We start from the raw sequence: 13,960 nt of genomic DNA on the forward strand, positions 1-13,960 counted from the left end.
TTGGTCTGCTCTGACCTTGCTCCTGGGACCTCACGACCCATGACTTCAGGCCCTGAGTTCTGGGCTCAAGGTCCCCTGGGCCTCTTTAATAGCTGCCCAGGGTCTATACTGCTCCTCTGGCCACTCTTTTTCTATCCTGGGAAGTCAGGGGTGAGAGCTTAGAGTCTGCTACCACCCTCCTCACATGGGGCCCTAAGCCTCCAGTGGCAGATCAGAGGCTATGACCAGGTTTGGTTTCTACCCCAACCCCACTGGAGTTCCAGCTCTTTGGAATCCCCACTGTGTTCCCCACACAGTAGTTCAACCACCACTTCTCTGCCTGTCCATAATGACATCATGCTGATACAAGTGGTCACTACTGTACACCACACAGGTGCCACACCTGAGATGGTGCTTGAACCAAGGTCTGCCTGACTCCAAAGTCCATGCCCCAAACACCACTCTGCCGCATGATTCTAGGCAGGTTATTTTCCATCTCTGAGGGGTACACTGGGGTTGGGATTGGTGGGGGGCATAGCGTTTGCTGCTTCCTCAAATACTCACCCTGCTCAATGCTCTCCTTGGCCCAGTCCACTTGCTTGTCCAAGGGGAGGCTCCCAGTCTTACCACCTCTTCTCTTTATGGTATGCTGTCTCTTGCTGGAAGCTGTCTCTGGTCTTGGTCTTCTGGGAAGCAGGCTAAACTCTCAGGATTCAGTATCTTCCCTTTTCCCCAGTAGCTTGGACCCAGGGTGAAACGTGAGGAGAGCAGTGAGTATCCTATAGGACTTGATGAGAAAGGACACTCTGAGCCCACAACCCCACTGGGTCTGAGGCAGACTAGGACCATGCAGTGAGTGGTATCCATTCCTACTCTTTCTCTGTTGGAGGCTGTCAGGTCATGGAGAAAGTAACCCCTCCAGCCTGACATTCCATGCTATTCCACCTAAAATCTCAGGATTTTCAGCAGTTGAGTTCAGTCTTCTTTAGGTGAAGGTCCCATGGTTCGGAGAGGGCCATGCCTAAACCTAGGTTGCCGAGCTCCCAGCGTGGACTTCTACCAGTGTCCAGGTTCCTTTGCTTGGACCAACCCAGTCCCTCGACCCAGGGTGCTCACATTCCCCTGAACTGACTCTCTACCCCATCTGAAAACAACCTCACAATTTTCCCATGTCCTGAATTTCCTCAGGGGTCCGGTTCCTTCCCAATAGCCAAGACATTAGCCCTGCTCTTACCAGAACCTCGTGAGGCCCCAGGGATCCCGGAACCCCAGATGGGTTAAGTAACCATCACCTGGCTGCCTTCTGCGTGAGGATAGTGTCTACCAGGGAATCAGGGCTGGGGTGACGGAGAGCCTGCACTCTGGTCTCTCTCTGGAGATGGATAAGGTTCCTGGGTTCTTGAGCCTCATGTGAGACCACTGGCCTCTTGTTGCATACATGCTGCCCACCATGTTCAATGACTCCTCTCCCTCCCCTTGGCCTCCCCAAAGTTGTCTCCTGCCAGATGGGGGTTGCCAGGCCTGGTCCTGAGAAGCCCTGAGCCAGGCTTAGAAGTCTGCAGCTCTAGAACTTCCAGCACTGGTCCTGTTACTGAGAAGCTGTGTGACTTTGGCCAAGCTCCCACTTTCTCTGGTCCTGGCTCATCAGCAGAGTTGGACTCAACAGTAATGATCATCCCCACCATTGGCAGTGGGTTTACTGAGTGCCAGGCACTACATAGGTGGCGCTAGTGGTAAAGAACCAACCAGCCAATGCAGGAGATGCAGGAGACCCAGGTTTGATCCCTGGGTTGGGAAGATCCCCTGGAGGAGGGCATGGCAACCCACTCCAGTATTCTTGCCTGGAGATTTCCCATGGACAAATGAGCCTGGCAGGCTAGAGTCCATGGGGTTCCAAAGAGTTGGACACAACTGAAGCAACCTACCACAGCACAGGCACTACATCACTCAACAAATATACCTATGCTCCCTCATTTCACCTCCTAATGACCTGCATAAGATTGTCTTTATGCTACAGATGAGAAGACCAAGAGGCTCAGAGGGGTTAAGAAACAATCCAAACAGCTAGTAAGTGCTAGAATAGGACCTCAAACTCAGATCTGACCTCAAACCTCAGAGTCTTATCATCACTAGTCTAGGCTGCCCCAGGTCCCCCAAGAACCAGCCACCTTTTCCGCACCAACATCCTAGGATCCTATATATAGAGAGGATCCTATGTCTTCTCAGGGATAAAACCACAGTTCAGAGGGCTTGAGGCTTCCCCAGAGCCAGGGACAGTCTAGGGTGGTGGTTGGGAGATGTGGACAGTATACAAAGACCACACCGGCTGGGAGCCTGGAGCAGAGCCGGCTTTTGGGAATGTCTGTAAATTGAATGAATGAGTGACCGAGTGTTGACTCCATGCCAGACTCTGCTCACCCTGCCATCCCACCAGAGGCTTGGTTTACAAGTTGCTAGGCATGCCCTTGGGCTTCCCTGGTGGCTCAGATGATAAAGAATATGCCTGCAATGCAGGAGACCTGGGTTCAATCCCTGGGTTGGGAAGATGCCCTGGAGAAGGGAATGGCTACCCACTCCAGTGTTCTTGCCTGGAGAATTCCATGGACAGAGGAGCCTGACAGGCCCCAGTCCATGGGGTTGTAGAGTCGGACACGGCTGAACAACTTTCACCTTCACTTTCACCAGGCATGCTGCCACCTAGTTCATGCCAGCTTGGTGGTGGGGCGGGGGGTGAACCCAGGAGCTCTAACTGGAGGAGCTGCATTCTAGAAGTGTCTTGTTGTAGAAGGCTGACTTGTCTATTGCTTCCCCTCACCCCCAAGTTCAGCTAAGCCTGTGCCTATGGGTTCCTGCGTTGCTGGATTCTCCCCTAGTCCGAGGGTTAATCGGCAGAAGGGTCACCCTGAGCCTACCGTGGGGTGGAATCCAAGGAGTACCTGAGGAGAAAGGGGAAACTTGGAGGGGCGAAGGCAATCATCTCTGAACCTGGGGCCCCTCCCTGTCCAACAGAGGTCAAGGGGTGAGCATGTGGTCTGCAGGAGGAGCTACTGCCCCAGATTCTCGAGCCCATGGATTCTGGGAAAGTTACAAGGTGACCTGCCTGGCTCTTCACACTTCTGTCTCCAAGAACATCCCTTTCCAGAGATGAGGTTGGAGCACCTTGGTTTGGTGTGAATGAACGGGGCAATTCTGACTCTCCTGGTCAGCTCACATGCAGGTGGATCCCAATCCCAAACTGGGAACCCTTCAAAGCCCAGGGTAAGCTCAGAGTAAAGCCTGGTGGAAGATGAGGCAAGACTTGGGTGGTGACCTGGGTCCAGGCAGTCCTTAGGACAGCCCTAGAACTGCCTTCTCCAGCCTCAAAGCCTGGGTGCTTTACACGGGAAGTGGTATAAGCAGGCATTTGATAAATGCTTATGGAAAGAAGGCTTGGAAAGAGATGGTGTTCCCAGTCCCTGGATAGGTCCAGGTCAGTTGCAAGGGGCTTCTGGGGACCCGACACCAGAGTGGGTGGAAGTGATGATGCTCATGGGCTTAGTACTCCCCTGGGGGTCTAGAGCCCCAGCCATCCAGGCAAAGCTTGTGGTCACCGCTGGGCAGCCGTCCTGGGAAAATCCTCTGGAAGTCCATGGAGGTGGCCCACCACTGGCATGCCCCCAACCCTGACCCCCATGGAGATTGCTTAGAAGCCCTGCCCCCCATAATAATGAGATAATAATAATGACCATAATGAGAACAGTCACCCACACATGTGCACAGCGCTTTACAGGTTACAAAGTGTTTCACATACATCATCTCATCAATTCCTCACAACAGCCCTGTGAGGTAGGCAGGGCGGGGAGTAGCGTTTCCATTTATACAGATGTGGAGGCTGAGGCCCAGAGAGGGTTGATGACCTGTTTGAGGCCACATAGCAAGTTGGCAATAGAGCTGGGACCAGAGTTAGGCCTCGGCGCCCGGCTCTCTCCACTGACTGTGCTATCCTCCAGAGGACCCCAGCCCCTGTCCAGAGTCTCAGCCACACCCGAGCCAGGCCCCCCTGCCCCCTGGCAGTAGTGCTGCCTGGCAGCTCAGCAGACAGGCCCTCATCCCCACTGGGCAGCCCTGTCCCCTCCATCCGCTCTCTGCAAACAGCCAGCCCAGAGCTGGGCCCAGATCCACCACCCAACCTGCTCCTGGTGACCGCCCTGGCAGGGTGGGCAGGCAGGCGGGTGGGGCTGGAACCTCCTTCCCTGTTTTCCTGAGTGATCCCTCCCCACAGGGGAAGAGAAGAGAAAGGAAGAAGAGGAGGAGGAGGAAGAGAAAAAACAAGAAAGTGAGTTGGAAGAGGGCCCTGGAGCAATCAGGACGTCAAAAGTTTGCATTCCGACTAGCTATAGGAAATAGCTTTTTTTTTCTCTTTTTATTATTTCAAGTTTTCATAAAAATCCATAATTATTGAAACCCAAGTTACAGAGGAAGTTCGTAACTTTTTTATTGAACTATTGACTGTGCCGCATGTTGGTTCGTCAGCTTCTGACTCCAGTCTGTCAACGAGTGCCCCTGTGTAGGTGGGGTCCCCAGGCCTGGAATTCTGAGGTCCTGGTAGGAAGAGGGCAGGCGGTGAGGGCCGGCGGGGGCAGCAGGGGACGGGGTGGGAGGGAGAAAAAGTGTGTGTGCAGAGGGGTCGGGAGGAGGTGGGACGGACTGGGGAGCCCGCGGAGGGCGGCCAGGCCCCTCCCCCTGCCCAGCGCGCCCGGGGGTCCCTGCCCCCCGCCCAGTCCTCAGATCATCTTCATGTTGAACTTGCGAGGCGCGTCGGCGGAGCTGATGCCTGCGTCCGACTTGCGGGGCACGTACTCAATCTCGATGTTGTGCTTTGTGTTGCCCTTGCCCCGGCTCCAGAGAAACAGCAGCACCAGACAGAAGAGGACGACGCCCAGGAAGGAGATGAAGCCCATGGTGGTGGCGATGATGAGGGTCTTGATGTCGAAGGGGAAAGGCACGGTGGCGCGGGTGCTGTTGGCCTCTCCCTCGCCCGGCTGGTTGGAGATGAAGGCGAAGGTCTTGTTGGGCTGATGGGGCCAATCCGGCGAGTAGCTGCGCACATGCAGGTGGGCAGGCATGGAGTCGTTGCCGCCCGCGTTGGCCGCGATGCACAGGTACGTGCCGTTGTCCTGTACCTGGGCGTAGCGCACCTCCAGCGTGCCGTCGGGGAAGACCGTGAGCCGCCCGTTGCTCTTGGCCGAGACCAGGTGCTTGCGTGGCGAGAGCCAGAGGATGGCGGGCGGCGGGTCCCCATCCGCCCGGCACACGAACTGCACCGTGTGGCCCTCGTCCACGAACACCTGCTGGGCCTTGCGGTCCCGGATGCGGGCGCGGCGGCAGGTGAAGTAATTGGGCAGGAGCACGTCGGGGAAGTCCTTGAACTCCTTGCCCTGGACGAACTCGGGCGTGGCACACGTAGGCTGCTGCCGGTTGAAGTTGAGCCGCCAGCGGCGCCGGAACACCCACAGGAGCCTGCAGTCGCAGGCCAGCGGATTGGAGTCCAAGATGAGGGTCTCCAGGTTGCCCACCGAGTGGAAAGCCGACTCCTCCAGCGTGGTCAGCTGATTGCCGGAGACGTTGAGCACGCGCAGGTAGTTGAGGCCACGGAAGGCGTAGGGCTCCACCACGGCCAGCTGCCCGCCCACCAGCTGGATCTCCTGCAGCCTGAGCAGCTCATGCAACATGGAGCCCTCGATGGTGCTGATGGGGTTGTAGGAGAGGTTGAGGAAGCGGAGATAGACCAGGTGGCGCACGGCCAGGTAGGGCACAGCGGTCAGGTTGCAGTGCGTGATGGACAGGGACGTCAGGTTGAGGCCGTAGAGACAGTTGGGAGTCATGGTGTCCAGGTAGGGCCAGTGCGAGATCTCCAACACCTTGAGGCGGTACAGCCTCTTGAAGGAATAGTCCCTGATAGCATTGATGTTGAGGTGCCGCAGCCGCAGGACGATGAGACCGTGCAGGTGGGACAGCGCCTCGGTGGGGATGGAGGTCAGATTGCATTTCTCCAGCGTCAGCTGCTCCAGGCTATTGAGGCCGCTGAAGGCTCGGTGGGAGATGTAGACGAGGTCGTTGTCGCCAACCTCCAGCGACTTGAGGTTGTACAGGTCCTGGAACATGTAGTCCAGCAGGATGACGATCTTGTTCTCGCTGATGTCCAGCTTGGTCAGGTTACTGAGGCCGGTGAATACACCCAGGGGTATGAGCTTCAGGCGGTTGCTGCGGAGCCCCAGCGTCCGGAGGTTGAAGAGGTTGTTGAAGGCGCCGGGCTCCACGGCGCTCACGATGTTCTCGTTGAGCTCCAGCTCCTCCAAGTGCGGGAAGCTGGCAAACTCGTCCTGGTTGAGCGTTTTGATGCGGTTCTTGCCCAGGTCCAGCAGGCGGGTCTCGGTGGGGATGCCTTCCGGCACCGCCACGAAGCGCTTCCGGTGGCAGAGCACTGCGCGGTCCTGGGCGGAGCACTCGCAGCGGGGCGGGCAGCCCGTGGCCGAGCCTGACAGCACCGAGCCCAGCACCAGCAGGAGGATGGGCTGCCAGCAGGCCAGGAGGGGGCTGGGCATGCTCCTCGCGCCCCCCGCCAGCATCCTCTCGCTCACCTGCGGCCAGGAGCAAGCACAGGACAGAGGAGGTGGTTAGAGGACAGTGTTCGTTGGTCCCCTGCCCGGAGCCCTGTGTGCCCCTGTGCCCTCCTGCCCCGTCAGGATGTCCCTGACCCAGAGAGAGAGGCAGGGGTCCAGAGTGGCATATGACACCTGTCGGGGTTGTCAACACAGTGAGGTCCAGATACCCAGGCCAGGGGAACTCCTGCTGATTCCTCCTTGCCCCTTACCCTGCCCAGAGCCCTTCTAAAGGACTGTCCTACATCCCTGGGATCCAGTGGCTTCATGGAAGGGGTGAGGTCACTTCTGGTGATCCTGGAATTGGCACCCTAGGCTGTATCCACCTCCTTTTCATTTTACATTTATAGGCAATGGGACTCCCAGCGTGCATCCCACCCCCCACCTGGCACCCTGAGCTTCAGCTTCCCCTGGTGCTCATCAGGGATAAAGCTAGACCTGCTGAGCTGCCCTCAGGGCTCAGAGAGGGGATCAAAGGGCCTCTAAGAATGGCCAACAGAGCCGCACATCTGGGACCCAGTTGGGAAAGGGCTTTTGAGGTTACTGGGGTCCACCCTCTTGGCCTTCAGCCTGAGCATTTCCAGGCACAGAGACCATGACCCCCTCCCTATCAACAATGTGCTGACCCTGAAGCCAAGAACCCTGGGCAAACAGCATACCCAGTGGTTCCTGCCAGTGTCTACGAGTCTGCTCCCCATGGGGTTTCTGGATCAGTGGAGGGCACCCCCTTTCAGAAAGCCAGGGCCCAGCCCTGAGGCCTCCCCATGGAACCTCTGCAACTCTCACAGTCCTCCAGGTCCCCATGGTGACCCACCCAGGCTCCTGAGCTCAGAATCCTGCTCTTCTTTCCTCCAGGAATGCCCCTCCCCTCACCTGTGGAAACCCCATTTTCAAGGCCTAACTCAGAGTCCACTGCTCTGAGAAGCTTTTTCTGATGCCCAGTTGGAAGTGTACTTCCCTCCAAAGAACACCCCCCACCCCCAACCAGGCTTCATCTGTCTCTCTCTCCAGGTTCCAATCACTGTCTTCCGAGTACCAGGGTCCTGTCTGATGGGGGAGCAGTCAGACCCCCAGGGCCCAGAAAGGCACAGGCAGCCCCACATTGTAGCACTGGGGATGGGAGGCTTCTTACAGTTGGGTCCCGAGGAATGTGGGGACTTGGGTGGTAATGACTAGGGAGATCCGCTTGAGGACAGGCTGCAGGTGGTGTGAGTGAGGGGTGTGCGGGAACTCACCCCCCAGACACAATTACTCTCTCCTCGTGAGTTCAGAGGCCATTTGCTCCCACTTTTGCCCAAAATGCTCTTCCCTCCTCCAATGTTCCACCCCATGGGAAATTGGCCCAGTGGAGTACTTAGGGGGTTGGGAGGACTAGTCTGGACTCCCTGAACAATAGAGGTTAGACCAGATGGTCTCTGGGGTCCGAGCCGAAGCCCTTTTGTTCATGGGGTGAAGATCCATCCCACCCAGCCTGGCACCCTTGGGGCTCTGCTGGCATCCACACAGCCCACACCCATGACCCGGAGGGGGCCTCACTGCAGGAAGGGGATGCTCAGGCAGGGAGGATCCCATCGCTCTGCCCCAGCTCAGGGCCCTCTCCCGTCCCTCCAAGCTCCTCCCCACGCCTGCCCACAGCCTCCACTTCTAAAGCTATAGGTTCTGTCACCCACACTTCAACACTTAAGGCAGCTGGGGCTTGGAGAGCTTGCGGCTGCCCCAGGACACCCAGCCAGCTGAGGAGGTAGACTGGGGACCAGGACTCTGCTCTGTCAGACTTCAGTGACACCACCCACTTCCCAGTGCTCCAGGGTCTCCCAGGACTGACAGGAGCTCCCTGGTTGTTGATCGACTAAGTGACTGATTAGCCAGAGAGGGTTCCTGGTGTCACTGACATGTTATGAAATCTGCAAGGTTTTGTTATTCTCAAGGGCTTTGTCCACCACCCCCACTTCCCTCATCCCCTCTCATTCTCTCTCCAGAGTTTTCTGCGGTTTGGCCTCTCCCACCCACTCCCATCAGGCCATTTTCCACAGTCACACACGCTCCAATGACCCACCAGAAAAGCAAACATCCTGGCAGACGATCAATAAGTAATTGGGACGGCAGCTGGGGCTGGCGTGGTGTGAGCCTGGGGACCGGGAGAGGTAAATAGGACTTTTAGCACCCGGCTCAGGCTGGGCTGGTGGGTGGGGTGGGGGCTGCTGGAGAGGATGCCAAAGAATGAGAATTGGGGCAGTGAGTGCACAGGGTCCGTTGAGATGTTGGTAAGACCCTCATACAGACAAGAATCTGGCATTGAAGACCCCACCGCCTTGTCTCAACCTATGCATGTCCCTCTTCTTCCACTATTCCCCCCGGTGAAGCCACCCAGGCATCCCAGCTTCATCCTGTGCATTCCTGCCTCTAAGCCAGCTTCCTTTGGAGATCTCTCCCAGCCTCGCAGCCCCAGCAGCCTTTGTGACATCCACCCCCAAAGGCCACCTCCTCCATGAAGCCATCCTTGATCTACTCAATCAAAAATCATCTCTTGCCCACAACTCTGAAGCACCTTATATTTATTAGTAATGACATTATGTAACTGATGTATAACACATCTCATTCTAAAAATGATTTGAGCCAATGGCCAGCAAAATGATATTACATGATAAGAAGATAAAGCTAAAGGAGGCAAGCCAGTCAAGAAAGAATGCCACAAAATCCTGTGTAATGGTAAAAGGTTGGAGCTTCCTAGTGACCTGGGCAAAGAGGGAAATATGCTCCAAAGCTTCAGCACTTGACACCTCTCCTGTGTCATATGTTTAATTCTGGGTCAAACCCTCATGGGTGCATTTGTCCCACCTGCTAAGACAGTAAGGTGCGTGTGGGCAGATGGTGTGTCTGCAGCCTCAGGCCAAGGTGTGGCACAGAAAAGATTCCACTGAATGTTCTCTGGAAGGAAGTGTGTGTGCATGAGAGAGTTTTTGCAGGGGTTGAAGTCACTCTGATGAGGCTGACCCTGGAGTGAGTCCACTGAGCAAAGAGACACCTGGGGGATTCAAATATGTTGATAAAAAGCTGGTCAGCATTGCTCTGGGTGGCAGGCCCAGCAGTTACACCCACAAAGCAATGGACAGTTCCAGAAAGACAAATCCTCCGAATTGCCTCTTCCCTCACCTTTTATGTGTGACTGTCCTGGAAGATGGGGACACTGAGGCCTAGAGGGGCTAAGATGGCTTCCCACGCTGGCACAGCACACTGGGCCTGGTCTCCCCATCTAACACCCCTGAGGGGCCCCTGTCGTCAAGGGATGCTGACAGGCTGGTGTCTGAGGGGGTCACCAAACCTGCTGAGTGAGCAACACGCTGCTCCCGCCTGCCCTGGCACCATCAATCCCGCTGGTTATTCCTGCAGTGGCCCAGGAGAAGTGTTTTATACATTTTAATCAGTGTTTTATTTTGGATCCTTGCCCCCTGAAGGGCTTCCCACAAGGGTAAGAGTTTAAAAATTGGCCCAATAAATACAAAGGAAATGAACATGGAAGGCTGGCAGGTGGGCAGGCAGAGGAGAGCCGTGCCCGGGCCACAGCACACAGAGCCCACAGCAGCCTCTGTGTCCTCCCAACCCCAGAGCGGTAGCGGCGGCCGCGCCATCAGACCTGTGCTGCAGAGGGCCGCCTGCCACTCACGTCGGGGGCAGATGTGCCCCGGCTCTCTTGCTCCCCACACCAGCCACTCCACTGAGTGTCCTGGAGGACTCCTCCCCTCTCTGCCTTTTCCCCAGCTGTGCAGCACGGGGGTGGGGGGCGAGGGGTGGATGCCAGGGTTCCCTCACAGAAGTTGGATCTTCTCCAGCTAGAAAGTCAACAACATCTTCAAACCCATGTAGGGAATGAAGAGCAGTAGGGCCTCAGACCCCAAAATGCAGCTCTATAGGGGCTGGAAGGATCTATCTGAGGGTGGCATCCCTAGCTGGGGCCTCCCATTGGGGCTGTTCCCCTGGGGCTCCCTGCTAGCTCAGCTGGTAAAGAATCCACCTGCAGTGCAGGAGACCCCCGTTTGATTCCTGGGTGGGGAAGATCCCCTGGAGGAGGGCATGGCAACCCACTCTAGTATTCTTGCCTGGAGAATCTGCATGGACAAAGGAGACTGGCGGGCTACAGTCCATGGGGTCGCAGAGAGTCAAACACAAGTGAGCGACTAAGCACACATCCTGGGGCTTAGGGCTGGAGGGAGCAGCTGATGGAGACTGAAGAGGCATGGGATGACCCATGGGTGGGCTTGGAAAACCCCTGAGGGAGGTCAGGGGTCATTCTGTCTCCTAAGGCAGCATCTGAGGCCCCTGGGGGTGTGCGCATGCCACGACCACACACCCAGCCCGACCCATGGAAAATGATCAGACGCCAGCACTTAGGGAAGGGGTGGGACTAGCAGCTGCAGGCCATCTGCTACAGGCCAGGTTTAGGCTTTATCCACACCGTCTTAGAAACCCTCAACCAGCATTCAAAGAGATATTTCTTGTCCATTTTACAAATGAGAAAGGTGGAGGCTTCCAAAAGGGAATACATCTGACTCGAACTCGGCTCCAAAGCCAGGAGGCAGCAGAGCCTCCTGTTCCTGCGGGTCAGGCTGCCTGTGCCAAGTTACCATGTGAAACAGGACTTCTTTCAGACACACAGGCCAGGCCAGAGCCAGAGGAGGAGGGGCGTGTCCCAGCACTGCAAGGCTGAGGGAAGGCACTACAACTTAGATAGCTGATACAGGTCCATCTGTGTCCATGCGTCGTGTGCTTAGTCACTCAGTTGCGTTAGACCCTTTGCAACTCCATAGACTGTAGCCCGCCGGGCTCCTCTGGCCCTGGGATATCCCAGGCAAGAATACTGGAGTGGGGATCTTCCCGACCCAGGGATCGAATCTGGGTCTCCTGCATTTTACCCACTAACCCAGTGGGGTATGACCTTGTCCCTTAAATCAGACAACTTTCAGAAAATGGTATGTTGAACACACTGAATTTTTTCAGTGTTTCCCCACCATACCATTCTCCTTTGCCTGCTGCCACTGTCTATGCTAGAATCTCACCTAATTTGGGGTCGACTGCAGCACAGGAGGGAAGGTTCAGTTATTTTTGGTTTACGGTATCAATATTTCATGGTGTTCCCACTCAGTGTTCCTCAGGGACCGCAGGGAAATCCCCAGCACACACAGACATGAGAACCCTCACCATGGAGGCACCCACTGCCTCCCCAGGATGCGTGGCCCCCTGGGTCCTCAGCCTGGCTGTGTGACCCGGGGCAGCTGTGACAGGTTGCTCCCTCACTGCAGAATGAGGCTGTTTTGTACCATCTTGTCACCCTGCGTTTCTCAGGCTGGGTCTGCAGCGGGAGGGAGGAGGGAGACAGACCTGGGACAGGAGACTGAGGGCTTCAAAGAGTCTGCCTCAGGCCCCGCTCAGCTCTACTCCCCTTTCCTGCGTGCGTGCTAAGTCATGTCCGACTCGGTGCAACTTCATGGACTGTAGCCCACCAGGCTCCTCTGTCCACATATTGTCCAGACAAGAGTACTGGAATGGGTTGCCATGCCCTCCTCCAGGGGATCTTCCCCACCTGGGGATTGAACCTGCATTTCTTACATCTGCAACATTAGCAGGCAGGTTCTTCCCTGGTGGCTCAGACAGTAAAGCGTCTGCCTACAATGCGGGAGACCCAGGTTTGATCCCTGGATTGGGAAGATCTCCTGGAGAAGGAAATGGCAACCCACTCCAGTACTCTTGCCTGGAGAATTCCATGGACGGAGGAGCCTGGTAGGCTACAGTCCATGGGGTTGCAAAGAGTTGGACACGACTGAGCGACTTCAATGTCAATGTCAATGTCAATGTCTTTACCACTAGCGCCACGTGGTCAAAAGTCCTGGGCCATGAGCACATCCTGTTCCCACCACCACACCTTGAGGTGGGTCAGTTACTCAGAAAGGGACTTATGCAGGGTAACCGAAGGTTGGAGGCAGGTCAAGGTCTAGCTTCTTTGTGACTTGCCCTGTCCCCAAATCCCTGCCTCTCTGAAGTCCCTTCTTTGCTTTCAGCTCCAGGACAGAGTAGCTGGATCCATGTCATGAAATGATAGAGCATGTTTGTGGTAAGTGTGCCCGTTCAGAGGCAGCCATGACCACGTGGCGGAAAGTAGGGTAATGTGGGGCTGGAGTGAGGCCCGTCTGGAAAGCCCGTGAGGGCCGCACCATCCTGGAGCCTTGTCCCACAGCAGTGGTAAACCATCTGCCTATGCCTGGAGGTCTCCCGCTCAGCCTTCAGATTCCAGCTCAGGGGTGTTTCATGCCATGCCGCTCTTTGCAAGTCCCCAGGAAGAAGGGATCACCTCCAGGAGGAGGGGGTCCCTCTGGATCTTGGGTGCCCCCACACCAGACCCTGCTGGTGTGCTGACCTCTGTCCCTTTCTCCCTCTGCTGGAGCTTCTGCTGCCCCCCCCCACTTCTGGGTCCCCCAGATGGACAGTCCACAGTGCAGGGCTGAGGCTGATACAGCTCAGGAGTGCCAGGCCCAGCTTCAAGGGACAGAGGGCCTCCTGCCCCCACCACAGCTGCTGGGCCAGCTTCCCAGGACAGCTCCCAACTCCTGGTCTCAGCTCTTTATAGAGGCCTCAGGGAGGAGGTGTCAGGCTGAAACCCAGACACATTTCCACCAGCCAAGTTGGGGGCAGAAAGGGTGGCATTTTCAGCCAAGAGAACGGTGAGGGCAAAGATGTGCAGGGTGGAGGCGACTGATGTCCTGGAAACTTTGAGAGCATCTGAGGGCTCCTAATTGCTTCTCTCCTACCCCAAATCCTGACCCAGGTCCCAGGACTCCTTTTAAAGATCCTCCATTCTGCCTTTCCAGGGCTAATCCCTGCTGAGGTGTGAATGGCTGATAATGGCTTAAGGTGTGAGCTGCTAATGGGAGGAACTTGGTCTTCCCTGGCCAGTCTAATCCTGCAGGGCTCTGCTGAGAGCCGGGGGAGGGCAAGGGTTGCCTCCCGGCACAGGGGGGTGGGGACACAGGAAACTCTGAGAGGAGGGGTGAGCACCCAGGCTGAGCTCTGGCAGGAGAAATCGGGACCGACTAAGGCTGGCAGGCAGGCAGGCAGCTGAACCTCAGCTGTGCATCCGTCCATCTGTCTCCTCTGGGGCTGGTCAGCCCACCCTTTCCCTCTCCCTCTCCTCTTTCAGCTGCCACCCCCCTGGGAGAGAAAAATCAACCTGAAAGAAAATTGAGGTCACGTCCTTTGTCATGTATAATTCTTTATTTTCCTCTAGCTGTTGGTTCCAGCAGAGTTGCTGGGCTCCCAGGATGTGTGTGTGTGTGCATGTGTGTGTGTGC

At 56.4% G+C, this 13,960-nt stretch overlaps 1 protein-coding gene across 2 annotated transcripts in view; it reads right to left on the reverse strand.

The window, feature by feature from the left end:
* Nucleotides 1–3,602: 3,602 nt before the first annotated feature.
* LINGO1 (leucine rich repeat and Ig domain containing 1) overlaps nt 3,603–13,960 on the reverse strand; it is a 69,941-nt gene continuing 59,583 nt past the window's right edge. For both annotated transcript variants that reach the window (XM_055556059.1, XM_055556058.1), the window contains exon 2: nt 3,603–6,599. In XM_055556059.1, the coding sequence (XP_055412034.1) occupies nt 4,743–6,587 (1,845 nt within the window). In that variant the 5' untranslated portion in view covers nt 6,588–6,599 and the 3' untranslated portion in view covers nt 3,603–4,742. The remainder of the gene's footprint in view (nt 6,600–13,960) is intronic.

This window comes from Bubalus kerabau, chromosome 19 (genome assembly GCF_029407905.1).
Source record: "Bubalus kerabau isolate K-KA32 ecotype Philippines breed swamp buffalo chromosome 19, PCC_UOA_SB_1v2, whole genome shotgun sequence".
NCBI classification, from domain to species: Eukaryota; Metazoa; Chordata; class Mammalia; order Artiodactyla; family Bovidae; genus Bubalus; species Bubalus kerabau.